The sequence below is a fragment of the Schistocerca nitens genome, chromosome 1 (genome assembly GCF_023898315.1).
Source record: "Schistocerca nitens isolate TAMUIC-IGC-003100 chromosome 1, iqSchNite1.1, whole genome shotgun sequence".
NCBI lineage: Eukaryota > Metazoa > Arthropoda > Insecta > Orthoptera > Acrididae > Schistocerca > Schistocerca nitens.
Genome location: NC_064614.1, coordinates 949,089,343 through 949,103,813, shown reverse-complemented (window position 1 = coordinate 949,103,813; position 14,471 = coordinate 949,089,343). Strand labels below are relative to the sequence as shown.

The following is a 14,471-nucleotide window of genomic DNA, read 5'->3' as shown; positions in this document are numbered from 1 at the left end:
TAATACATAGACTGATTAAACAAATCTAGCACATTAGAAATTTCATATGGCACTGATGACAGCAGAACAAGAGAGACATATGTGCAGATGCGTAAGATAAATATTCTCACTGTAAAGTGTCTAGAAATTGACTTTGCTTTAATACAAACTTTACCATTATGTACAAATTCAATGAGGTAGTGGATGTTTGAAAACCATGCAAATAACAAATCCCCTAATGTCTCAATGATATCCTACACTGCCATACAATCAAATCTTTCTCTGAACAGCAAAGATGAATGTTGGGTAAAATAACATGAAGTGAACACAAAAGTCTGGAAAGTTGCATTTATGTGATTCTTTCAACTGATCTGTTTCATCTCACTTCACTTCACTTGTACAATATTTCATTCACTCTTTACTAAATGTTCATTCCTGGAAAACAATTACTGCCCTCTGTTTGTCACACATTTAGCACCCTCTCACAACCGTCTTACACCAATAACAAAGCATTTTGGTTTCCTACACTGAAGTTTATAAATTAATATGTACCTCAACAGGCTTCTTTTTGTATGATCCAGTTCCCTCCTGCCGCAACTGCTCCAAAAGAGAAGTTTTTCCAATTCCTTGGACACCAACAATCATTAACTTCATTCGTGCATATGGTCTTGCATCCTCAAGTACTGATTTCAGGTAACCAATTACATCCATTGTTTTATATTTCTTGGAATCAATCATAGATTTAAGTGGTTCCTGAAGACTGCATCCACGTGTATTTAGATTCCATAGTCTGGATAACAGACCCATCTGGGGTGGGAGTTCACAGATATCTGAAAATAAAACAGTATTCACACTAAAAATACAGAAAAAAATCCATCTACAAAATATTTACGATTAAAAAGTAAACATTTAAGAAAATCAGATGAAGACTGGCATTTTGTGAAGTATGAGTGCAGACTGCTTATCTCTTGCTGAAATGGAAGCAAATGCAGAAGGTGACAGAGCGGACACAAAACCGTTGCCAAGTTTGAAGATAATGTTTCACAATAAACCATCAAAAACTAATAAGTAATAATAAACTACAGTAACATCCTAGCATTGATAACTATGGTTGCATTGGTGGTAATGATTGCATTTGCTGCCAGCGTATATAGAAAATAATAGTAAAAGAAAAAGCATAGAGAACAGTAAACGAGCATCATGTCCTAGTCCTAGTTTCCTTCCACTTAATATATGATTCAACAGTTACAATGATAGTTTTTTAATTTTTATGGCAATTTCTCCTGTAAAATATTTCCTTTATTTATTAGGTGAATAAATGGAAATAATTGCACTCTAATAAAACCATTTACAAAACGTGGGCTGGAAAACATGAAAATATGTGCAATTATGAAAGACAAATATTTAAATGCACCTTTTCTTTTTGCTTTTGTGAATCTGATTAACGGCAAATTAAAAAAATATATATATATATTTTTATGCAAGCTATTTAAGAACTACTGACACACTTTCTGCAAATGTAAAAAGATAAATATGTAACAGTACCAATATATGATTAAGCTTTTCACTACACCAGATGGTCACAGTTAATGTATATAAATACCTGGATTTCCACTGACGTTTAAAACAGATAAGTTACTCAGTTCATGGATGTTTTGAGGTATTTCACGGAGCTGATTGTTGCTAATGTCCAACATACTCAAATTTGGAAACATAAGTCGATTCTTTGAACTGGCAGGAGAATTTAACAGGTCCTGAAAATAGGAAAATGATACAGCACTTTTTTATTTATTTTCAAAATGATAGGAATCTTCCCTCCAGTACAAAAAACTTGTTTTTTGCTTACTGCTATTAAGGACAGTGGAATTCATAGTGCAAAGAAATGTGTATGACCGATCACGTAGTACAAGTCTACTACATCTACAATAATGAGAAAAATTATTAGCAGAATACTGAAATGACTTTCTTTAGGGCCACACATGAATTTTAACAAATATCCTAGTTAAAGGATCACATTCCCTTATTTGTTATTGAAGTTGAATTTTCACTTTGTCACTGAACCTCAGGAACTTTCTCATAGTGTTATTTGTTTGTGGATTTAACATGTATTGAAATAAGAAACTAAATATTATTTCCAGAAAATTAGATAGGTGTTAGAGAAACGAAGGTAAATGATAGGTTCACCTATGATGGACAAAATGAATGTTAGGACCATACTGGAGGCACTTGAGAAAAGATTGTGCAGTCATAATGTCTAATGAACAAAATCCTTGGATGTTCTCTCTCTCTCTCTCTCTCTCTCTCTCTCTCTCTCTCTCCCTCTCTCTCTATCTCTCTCTGAATCTGTTATGCCAGAAAAACTCAAAATTTGAGTGATTCCAGGCATGTCAACTGACATGTCAGTAACTATAAAACAAGATAAAATTATCACCCTGTCAATGGGCATATCAACCAGGTCTGTCTCTGATCCTAGCAATTGACTTCTCTTCACATGGAATCGGCTCAGTCTTATCACATAACTTTCCAAGTGGCCTTCACCAATTGCATAAAAAACATTATTTCCAACATAAAAATAACGTTCTCAAATGAAAAAGGAGGCTGTAGCCTTTACTTTTGGTGTACAGAAATTTAAAATATTTTTTTACATGGCTATAAATTTCACCCAATTACAAAGCACAAACCTTCCATTCCCTTTCTGGGCCAAAATTCCAACTGTCCATCAAACTGTACACCAGCTCCACTCCAAAATATCAACAATTATGAAAGGATAGATCACTATTCACCATGAAGATGACATCAGGCAAGCGCGCGCGCACACACACACACACACACACACACACACACACACACACACACAAAGATGCACCTCATGCACACATGATGACTATCTCCGGCCACTCTGACCGGACTGCAACTCTTGTGTTGAAGGAAAGCAGCCATCAGGAGTGGGGCATGAAAAAGGGAAGGGTAGCAGAGCACAGGTGGGGGTGGGAAGAGTGCTGTCTGGCAGTGTGTGCAAGGACTAGAAGGCAGCAGAACATGGCTGCCAGGGGCAGCTTTGGGAGGCTGTGGGGAGGTAAGGGGGGAGGGGATGGGGAATGGAAAAGGAAAGGAGTGAAGAATGAGAAAAGACTGATGGGTGCATTGCAAGAGAGTGGCATGCAATGAGGCTGAGGGGAGGAAGTGACAGAACAGAGGGGGCAGAAACTGTTGGGTGGAGGGTGTGTGGACAGTAGGTATTGTAGGATGAGTGGGATAATTTTGGGAGCAGAGAATGTGCTATAACTACAGCTTCTATCTGTGCAGTTCAGAAGAGTTGATGGTGGAGGAAAGTATCCAGATGATCCAGGTTGTGAAGAAGCCATTCAAATCAAGCACATTAGCATTTATTACTGCTCATCATAACAATGCTCAAATGCAGAGTTATTACCTACACTGCCTATGGGACCAGATCCAGGGATCAATAGCAACTAAATTGTTCCCTTTCAAATGGGCTGTGACATCAATCAACTGCCATAAGGCTTCCTCACCATGTTTCAGGATGTAGCAATAGCTAAGAGGCAAGATCCTACTCTCAGAAAAGCACTACCCTATACGCAACAAGCTTGGCCAATCACACTATCAACAACTGAACAGTCAACCCTGTGTCAACATTTTGCAAAGCAACAACTTCAAGCTTTCAAAAGTGTGCTATTCTTAATTTCTGAGAATGAAATATGCAGGGTTGTTATTCCATACTCTTTGTTATACTGCATTCTTAACTTACTTCATCAATTACAAGTATAAAAAATATTTATAAGAAGTATGTCAATTAAACCAAACTGGACGGGGCATTACACACCTTGTCCAGCATTGCCAGGTACATAGAACACAATAATCAGTGCCTTCGCAAACATTTTCCACAAGGCTGGAGCCCAAGCAAATGTCCCGATGCTGATTTAGTGGGACATTTCTTGGAAGCCATGTGGCTCACTGGAATAACTCATACTCCTACTTCCTATATGTGCTTAAGTTAACAGCACACTGCCATGAGAGCCACCACTATGACTTTATTAAATATCTTTACCACTGAGGGTACACGCAGTGCAAGACTGATAAATGGATTGCAACTTACAGCAGCCACTTTTAAGTGCTTCTGCACTTGCAACAACATGAACCCTCTAACCATGTCCCTGTATCACCCTGCATACAACAGCACTTTTAAAAATTCAGATGCTTAATAATTTTGTGTTACCACATCTGCAAGAAAATTAAATAGTTTTCTAGCATTATACAGAGTACCACCCGTCAAGGGCAGCAGGCAAGGCAAGCTGATTCAGTCAGCCTCACTGAATGCTCACCAATTTACTGTTCACACCGACGATGGGAGAGGAGGACAGTGTCACACCATCCCAAGTTGATATGCGAAAGTGAGCACAAACATTTGGGGTCGGGTCACACCAGGATGAAACCAGAGATCTGCTGTGGCTCGTCATGGCCATCAGTTGGTGATGGTTGAAACATCTCGGGATCAACTGTGACAACTCCAGGATCAGCAGTGCTTATGCTAACTGAGCCAGGTGTCATGAGCTCTCACCAGGTAATGCAGCAACTACCATTCAGTAACTTTTGACTGACTGTTCTCTTATCCTATTCGGTGGCAACACCCATTTAAATGAAACAGCATCTCCACAGCCTTCTCACTCAAGGGATGTCCCAAAGCAGAAGACTGCCAACCATTTGCACCCTACCTACACTACACATGACAGGCATACTCCTTGCACTGGGTAGGCCATTTTAGGAACTAAAGGCCATTTCCAAATAGAGGGTGGGGGTTGTGATTAAGGAGCCTCACTATACACTGATATGGGAAATACATCACTGCACTCTGTAAGTGCTGTGATGCATGCCAGGCTCCATGTGCGCCAGCAGGCTAGAGTCTGGCATAGGCCACTTCAGTATTTACTCATGCTGCCTTTCCACACTGACCTCTGTGTGCGTTATGAGATGAACTGTCCGACTTCTTGGGCTGTGTTTGGTTTTCAAACTGAGCTATAACAAAGAAATGGAAACTCATTCTCTTTCTTCAAAGTGAATTAGAATAAACTGTACAGACATATTTGTACAAGACATCAAAACCAGGAAAGGTGTAAGGCAAGATGACTGTCACCTCTCTGATGTCTATATGTTCAATGAAAAGGGAATGAGGACATCAAAGAACTACTGTCGTTTGTCAAGGACACAAAATTAGTACAATACAGTTCACTGATGATACAGCAGTGATAGCCAAAAGTGAACAGGAGCTGGATTTGTGCTGAATGTAATGGAATATGTGCTAGCTGTAGATTAAGGTATGCACGTAAATTAGAAGAAAGCACTACAGGTGGACATGCTGGAAGGCTAAATGTTACAGCCTGGAAAAAGAATGTAGAAGGGATACATACATTTTGATACCTGTGAAGTGAAATTGATAAACATGATAGGCACATGCATGGCGTAGAAGAAAGTACAGTGCCAAATAGTCTTCAACATGAATAAATAGTGGCTCATGCATAAGAATGTAAAGTTGTGCCTGGTTTTGAACGTATTAACATAAGTAAGGAAACTCTTGACACTAACTGCAATCGGAGGTAACCATCAGCAAATACGTGGCAAGCATCCAGATATACTAATAATCAGTTCCTTTCGAACTTAAAACACATCAGGTCACAATTCATTTTTTGTGTTAAAGCATTTACCAGGATATGATTGTGACTCTGTTACAGTGAACTGTATATATTATATTGCAACCTGATTTTATTGTTGTATTTTAACATTAGCAGGAGCTGGTAAATTAGTTTAGTTACATTTTCCTGTTTGTATTGGACCCCCCCCCCCATTTAGTGACTAGGAAATATGGAAGCAACAGTATTAAAAGTAGCAATTTCTCAGTTGATACCATGGCGTTCTTCTGTTACTAATAGCCAGCAGCTTGGAGTGCCAGTATCACTGCAGCTGTCAAAAGGTTGCATTTTTTAACCCTATATAATTTCATTTCATAGAATTTCATTTCATTTAATGTGTTTGTATCATGTTCTATGTGGAAATAAGTGTCAAGTGCTTCTACGAAAGTTTTGGGCTTGGTTCTTCATAACAAGAGCCTGGAATATTTTATTTGTGGTATCTCATTTGGTGTTATCGTACGGAGAAAGAAAATGAAATTTCACAATAATCTAAATATCAGCGCAGAGGTTATGTAGTTATACAACAGCCAATGAAACACTTACCTAGGTCATTAAGAGATTAGGATTTTAAATCTATTCTAATTTCTTGAGTTCTTTCAACATAATGTTATATCAATTCAGTAGTTGCAGAGTGAGCATACCCAATCAGTTTCATCTTCTTCAGATACAGAACTTCCCCCATCATCATCTGTTGATAACTGAATACGGCTAAGGTTGTTGTCGGAGAGTATAAGTGTGCGGAGGTTGTCAAGTCGAAGATGTCGCCTGTGTGTGCAAACATAATTCAAGATGGTACTTCTTAATGATCGTCGACCTGTAGGAACAAAGAAACTTATTACAAACAAGTTAAGAAAGCTTTCCGCTGTTTCTCTTTATTAACTTAGCAAGTGACTTCATAATCACTCGGCAGCACATGAAACATACATACAGCATCCTTCCATCTGGCATTGAATGGTATATTAATTTGTGAATTTTCCACTGCATGTCATATTAATTAATACTGATTAGAATGACTTGCCTGGCATTAATGGTATTTTTGTACTTCCTTTCATACCAGCATCTACCAGAGAGTAACAGGCAGTTACTGAATGCTCACTACCATCAACACCATCAATCTGTGGTAAACTTGGCCAGCAACATATTTGGTTGTGTGACACGTCTAACTGCTTCAGTGAACTTGGATATGATGTGATGTGGCTCATACTACGGAGGCTGTGAAGCATTAACAACATTTTGTATGTTCATAGTACAATGTGACAACATTAATGAATAAGAAAAGCAAAGTAGCCATGACAAAACTACAAGAAAACTGCAAAAATTAAAATGACATGACACCTCTCTTGGAATCCTATTCATGAAGCTTTTGTTTTTGTCATGATTTACAGTGACAAATATTTATATCTAGAAATACAAGAGAGTTTCAGAACGAGCAATACCTATTATAGCTAAGGTTCAGTCTTGTCAAATTTACAGCCAAACAAGGCAGCGCTATTGGTACACCAGTGAATAAATTATGTGCCAAATTTAAAGCTGAGAGCTTTGAGCAATTCTCATCGTGTTCTTCATCTGTGTGCATGATCTGCTCAGTCACCTCCACACTGCGACTCCATATGTTGTGATGAGAAACATCCAAATGTCTACAACAAACAAAAAGAGGAAATACATAACCAAATGAACTTCATGTTTTAGTAGTATTACTGATAAAGGAAAGCAGTAGGATTAAACCAGCAGAAAAACAGTGCTATTTATAAGGTTGTTTTGTTTTAATAGGTAAGTTACTACGTCTAAACATACATTATACATTTTGATTGCATAAATATGTCATCAATATCAAAAGAATGGCTAAGAAAGAAGGTGAAGGGAAGTAAGACCATAACAGATGAAGAGGGAGATAGTCTAGACAGGAGGGCATAATGAATATGAATAACGGGTAATGTGTAATGGGTAATGAATGGAAAGAGGGATTAGTGAGTAGGAGAAATGGGAGAACAAAGATAAAAGAATTAATGAGACTGAAAGGAACAAAACTAAAAAAGGTAGGAAATGGGATTAAGGACAAGGGAAAAATCTGCAATATTGTAACTATACATAAGACATCATTTACTAAAACACAAGGAAACATAAATAATCTGCAGTGGTCCATGAGCTATATAAACTTATTGTGATTACTGAAACGAAGTCGTGGCGCAGAAATAGAAAAAAAGGAAAAAAACTGTTTACAATTCAAAATATCAATATGGATCTGAAAGTCAAAATGAATTGATTAAAAAGAAACTGCACATTCATTCACAGAAAACTTAGTTTCATTCAAAAACATATTGTATTACATACATTCAAAGACTAATTGTGTTATATGATTGTTGATACAAGTTCGTGATACTCACTCGACAGTTTTGGTTTTCATGAATGTTGAGTGGAATGTTTGCGCATCAAGGAGATGATCTTCACTGCTAAGGTTCAAGTCTTCTGAAATTTCTGAGCAACTGGTCGATTCTGAATGGTCACCATAATCAGCTACACCAGCTGATTTTGTACCATCACTATGCACAGGACTCTGGGCTTCAGTATGCTCCTAAATAATTTTAATACACATTTGTGTAATTTTAAATTTACAGTTGTATCAAAATATTTTCAGTCATTGCATAATTTTTTACCTCTGGTGGAGATATAGGAAGTTCTTTCAGCAGGTTAAATGCGGCATTCAGTTCTTTCAATTTTGGAGCTCTCCACACAGCATATGGTAGCTCTTGCAATTTGTTATTTGAAATATCCAACGTCACAAGAGATGACAATTTGAAAATGTCATCACTAATGACTTCCAGTCGATTATCCTGCAGAAGTTAAAAAAAAAAAAAAATCTATAAAAGGAGATGTTTCTTCATTTTTTATTCAGAATACATAAATGTACTTAACAGTATGTCACTATTTACTTTCACAACCTCTCAGCATTGTACTTATTACTGTCTTATTATCCAAATTCCACTTTGACCATAATTCTTCTTTCCCTAGTAATTTCATCAATAATATCTTATTGTTTCCTTATTAATAAATGTATCAATAGTTTTTACACAAAGCTATTTAAGATTGATGGTAAGAATTCCTAAATAATACGTAACAGCAGCCTAATACAGTAATGTAATTAAAGAAACAGCAGAATGAATCTTATACACCCCAAGGCAGAATGTATGTTGTTTCGAAATATCCTGGCACATTAAATCTGTGTAAATTGTTGATGGTGTACAGCTATCAGCCACAAACTGGTTTCAGGTTACTTTACTCAAAAAGTACTGTTACTGTTTTCAAATTTTTACAATTCATCATCAGACGGCTTTTTCAAACAGATCAAATATGTGGGTCAAGTTGAGGCTTCTATCCACCAATATGTCTCTCCTATTTTCAAAACTCCATAAATGCTCTATGGGGAGTTATACTTTAACAGGAATATTAGTTACTTCTTTTCTTATTTTGCTTTGAAAATCTTTTTGTTCCACTCATTTACAAAACTGTAAAAATGTGATTTCCTGCACCATATTTGAGGTACATTTTGAATATTATTTTTCTTTTTGTTAATGAGACAAACAAATACGGAAGAATAGAGTTTAACACCCTCCAATGATGAGGTTACTGGAGACAGAGCAGAAGCTCATATTGGTGAATGATATGGAAATAAATCAGTGTTTTACCACTTGTTCACATCACTAGTTGCGGGCAGAATGGCATGCAGTAATAGGGGGTGGAAGGGTGGCAGGGTTCAGGGTTGGGCGATAGATGGCAGTAGAAGTGAGGTAGGAGTGTGAATGTACCGTTAACATATTAAGATTATCAGGAGCAAAGCTTAGTTCATTTGCTCAATGGAGGGGGCAGAAAATGATCATGGAATTTTTTTAAGAAACTGAAGTGATTTAGGAAAATATAAATAAAAATATAAAGCGGATAACTTGCAGATCTTACAGGGGCTTCCACAAAGCTCTTGCAATTTTTATGCTCCATTTCCAATACATTTACAGCTTAATGGTACTAGTACTAACCACAAAAATATTAAGTGTGGCACACACAACCACAATACAAGATAGAGAAGATATTTCCCTGAACACTTAGCTCCTTTGCAAAGTTTCACTCAGGACTTACACATAGGTCTTTAACGAGCTGTTGGCACATTTAACAGTACAGGTTTGAAAATCTGTACAGTATCAAAAGCAAATTAAAATTGCATCTTATTAGCTAATCATTCCGAAAATTTCTGATTATCAAAAGCCAGTAATAGGCATTTGTAGTGGAAAACTAAGACTGTTCAATGTAAATTGATAAAATGTTATTCTTTCACAAAGGTCTGTGGAGTCAGTAAATATTCATTTAGCATTAGCACATATACAGCAGCTGCTTCGTAACTGGGGAATTAGCAGCTTCTTCTGAAACAGGTTTCCTGCTAGTTTTATTAAGTTATTTCTCGCATGTATAAGCACAAATAACATAGAATATAAGCATAACTAGTTTGTAACAGTGGCTTGTCTTTGTTAAAATATACCTTGAGTTATACCACACCCATGAAAGTTTTCCTTTAATATGTTGCATACTGAACATGACAAAGAATGATTTAAGACTAAAATGCACTCCCTTCAAATACAGCCTGGCACCTTAACTGCTATACATCATGTTTAGTCAATCAGTGTGTTAATAACTAAAGCAAAAGTTCTGTTTATTCTGTATAGTTGGTAACCTGTAAATAAACTTCCTCCAATACTGGTGCAGTATATCCAGTTTTTCTAAATTTGTTATTCTTGTTTCCTCCTCCTCGTGTTGGAGAAAGTGAACCTGTTTCATTTGGGGGTGGTAGTCTTTCAATTTTATTCTGAGCAACATTCAAGTACCTGCAATAGGAAAATGTACTTATTAACTGAAAAGCATTTCAGAAAAAGCAAAAGCTCAGATAAGGCAGATCTAATAACAACACAGACCAGCTTTAAGAAGTAAACAGGATAAAGATTATGGTACACGAGTTAATCTTAAAGAAGTGTTTCATATCAAAATTAACAAATTAACGAAGGGTGATTTTTCAGGAATCCTACGGAACTGATGCTCCATGTCCATGGACAATATTTTGATGATCGGCCAAGACATCTTTGTTCTTATGGACTCCACCTTGACTGTATAGTAATGTTGCTGGCATGAAGTTTTATACACCCATATTGCTGTTGTGAAGTTTTATATGACCATTTTTAACTCTTGCAATGTCCTTCAATGAAACACACATCTCTTTGAAGTTTATTGTCTGTGTTTGATAAAATGATCAGCAAGACATCAATAAACCGAGAGCAGAAGTCAAAGGCTTGCTTATTTTTAAATCTCTTTCATTGTCCATTAGGTTTTCCAAGATCCTTGCTTTGTTCATTCTGAATTATGCTATTCCAGAAACTCTTGAGACTGCATTAGAAGATTCATCTTGTTATGTTTTATTTTATGATTATACTTCGAACCTTGTGCAGTGGGTGCTTATCTGCAATGCTGTTTAGCTGAATAATGTTGTTGTTATTTATTATTCTTCCCCTTTAGTTTTCTACGATACAGGGAAACAAACTTTGACTATTTGTTACCTTGTTCTTCTTATGTGTGACTTGCTTGTGATGCCATAAAATGTAATAAATGGCATACTGTGCTGGATTTGATTTTGCAGTCAAGGCATGCTTCTATGCTTTTTCAGATGTTTTACACAATGATTTTCTCTTAAGTCTGCTCCAAACAATCAATACAAGTACTCTCCATGCTATGTGACCCCACAGTACCCTCCTATACTAAAAACACATGGCAGTATCTTCCAAGCAGCCATAAAAAAACAGTCTCATCCTAGTCAGTTAATAGATGGAAACATATTTGCTTCAACTTCACACATTCTGACATGCAAAATGTTCAATACAGTGGCTCATTACAATATAGAAAACTGGCTACCCATCATCACCACTGCATTGCTCAATTCAAAATATACTAACTACTTATCTTACAATAAGAAGAATTCCTTCTTCCCAAGGTTAGAAAGCTCATAATGTTGCGGTGTTACAGCTACTTGTACTTTCTGACACTTAATGAAATTGTGTGGCAGACCCAATGTGTTGACATAAGCCATGATGATGTAGAGGTCAAAAGACCGAAATTCTTCTTCTTCTTCTTCTTCTTCTTCACTAATTGCATTGTCCATAACATTACCCTGTCAGCTGGTAACATTATACTTTCTTTCCTTTCCCACAGATCTCCTTTTATTATTTACTCCTTGTTGGAGATACTAACGACAGTTGCACTGTGCTCTATGGAGCTGCTGTATCCTGCATTTGATTGGATTTTTGCAATGCGAACAAATTTAGTTGTCTGTAAATAACTGACAGTGTATCCTCATTCAGACATTCTTCAGTAATGTTAATTAATATATGGCAACCTACTTCATGTATTGGCTTATGTTTCAAGCAATTATAATGTTGTCTTTTGCAAAATTGGACCTATTAATATTTTTATTTCCTGGCTTTCATGTAACTCAATGCATCCCATATTTTCAGGATTATTCTATGGATTTCCTACAATTATTTTATAGTTTACAGATTAGGGTAAAGTGTTCAACACTTAGAGACAATGTCACTTGATGAATTAACCACAAATTAAACTATGCTTTCGTAGATTCCCTTGTGTTAATTTCTTAATCATTAACTTTTACTTGTTTACTTACTTATTTGAGTATAATGCCTGTGCAATATGAGCACCTATTGCACTACAAAAACATTTAAGTTCCTTCAGAGTCATATCTACCAATATATAGAAGATGAACAATCTAAGAAAAGACAGATTGCTACTTACTGTAAAGAAGACACATCAAGTTGCAGACAGGCATGATTAAAACACAGTCACTTATAGCTTTTGGCCATAGCTTTTATCAATAAAGCGCACACACACACACACACACACACACACACACACACAGAAGTAAGCACACGTCACGCACACACTTTTCCTGCATTGTTGATATTTCTACCTGGAGTTTCCATAGTTTAATATATGGAAGATGGTCAGTATTCTTGAACAGAATAACCACAGTTGTCAAGTACTGAATTAGTGCTGCAAGTCTAAAATAAAAGAATAAGTCCAGTACACACAAAAGCAATAACTCATTGCCACTGAAGAAATTTTAGGAGCCTAATTTTTCAAAAACTGATTTTGTTATCTGTTATTTGTAAAATATTAGTATAGCATTAGGTTGCAAAGAACATACTCTAGTATTGTCTGTGGAGCTTGTATAAAGAATACTAGTCATAAGAAAGAAAGCGGAGGAGTGAATTACTGATTGACAAATCAGCTCACTTTCAAGATAATATTAAGGCCATATGGTGTAATAGACAATGGAACCTTTGAGAAAAAGTAATGGACACTTCCTAAAAACCTAGATTATCTGACAGACAGATCAGACTCATGTGCGAGATCTTAGAGCAAATCACCAATCCTATACCAAGAGAATACTGAATGCAGTGGTATGTGAAATAAATGAAAGTCCATACTTTCACCACTCCACGTCCCTGAAACACTCATGCTCAATCAAATTTACACAGCACATTGTACACGTGTGGTACTATGGAAATAAAAAATAAACATACAATTTTCTTAACATACCTGAGGCTATGAAGTTGAAAAATGACTAGAGGTAACCACGTAAGTGAATTTTTTGACAAGTCTATCCTTGTGATTGCGTAGAGAACAATATCTTGATTCTTTGGATTTAATTTAAGCTTGGGATTGACATTCAGAGCTGCATCAACCTAGAAAAAAATCAGAAAAATATTAAAACTGTGCTGGTGAAAATAAGCTTAGAATATGAAGGTGGAAAATACACTATGTGACAAAATGAGTGAAGCACTCAGAAGTGGATAGGGTCTAATTTACAAAGAACTTGGCAATACCCACTTATCAGCACGACACTGCATCCCTCTCGCTTGGATGCATGTTCTGATTCACTTGGGAAGGGTGTTATAAAGCCATTGTATCCTTTCCTGAAGCAAACTGGTCCACAACTATTATCCTGGACATTGGCACTAGGACAGAGCTAACATCCATGCTGGTGCCACACATGTTCTGTTGGGAAAAAAACTGGAGATCTTGCTGCTCATAGGAGTACCTCACACAGACAATTCATAGTAACGCTGGCCACATATGGATAAGCATTATCCTATTGAAAAAGGGCATCACGATACTGTTGCAAGAGATGTAAGACACGAGGATGCACAATATCAGTGAGGTACTGTTGCGGCGTCAGAGTTCCATCAATCACTACCAGCTGTGGTCTGAAGTCATGCCCGATGACTCCCCACTCCACACTGCCAGAAGTAACACCACTATGTCACTCCAAAGCATTAGAATAATGAGACCTCTCCCCTGGATGTCACCATACCTGCAGATGACGGTTATCCGGGTAGTGCACAACCATGATTCATTTCTGAACACAATACAATGCCATTCACCAGCACTGCAAGCTTCTTGGTCACAGCACCACTCCAAACACAGGTATTTGTCTTGTGGTATTGATGATAGCCTGTGTGTTGGATGGAATTCCTTGGCCCAGCTATTGCTAGTCTCTGGCTAATGGTGCGGGATGATACAGAATGTGACAGAGACCATTACTTATTCTCAGATGGCAGATTAAGATGTCAAGGGGTTACAATGTACCTGCCGCATATTATAGTGATCTTTTCTTGTCGTGGTCGACTTAATCGATTGGAACCTTGATAATGATTATGCCTACCTTTACAAAAAATGTTCATA

General features: G+C 36.9%; 1 protein-coding gene across 1 annotated transcript in view; it reads right to left on the bottom strand.

The window, feature by feature from the left end:
• Positions 1–14,471, bottom strand: part of LOC126194520 (leucine-rich repeat serine/threonine-protein kinase 1) — a 405,923-nt gene that overhangs the window by 115,982 nt on the left and 275,470 nt on the right. Inside the window, exons 13-21 of the mRNA XM_049932772.1 lie at positions 13,326–13,471; positions 10,399–10,549; positions 8,336–8,512; positions 8,066–8,253; positions 7,118–7,318; positions 6,700–6,893; positions 6,323–6,495; positions 1,583–1,733; positions 532–809 (exon numbers count right to left, since the gene is read on the bottom strand). Coding sequence (XP_049788729.1) covers positions 532–809; positions 1,583–1,733; positions 6,323–6,495; positions 6,700–6,893; positions 7,118–7,318; positions 8,066–8,253; positions 8,336–8,512; positions 10,399–10,549; positions 13,326–13,471 — 1,659 coding nt within the window. The remainder of the gene's footprint in view (positions 1–531; positions 810–1,582; positions 1,734–6,322; positions 6,496–6,699; positions 6,894–7,117; positions 7,319–8,065; positions 8,254–8,335; positions 8,513–10,398; positions 10,550–13,325; positions 13,472–14,471) is intronic.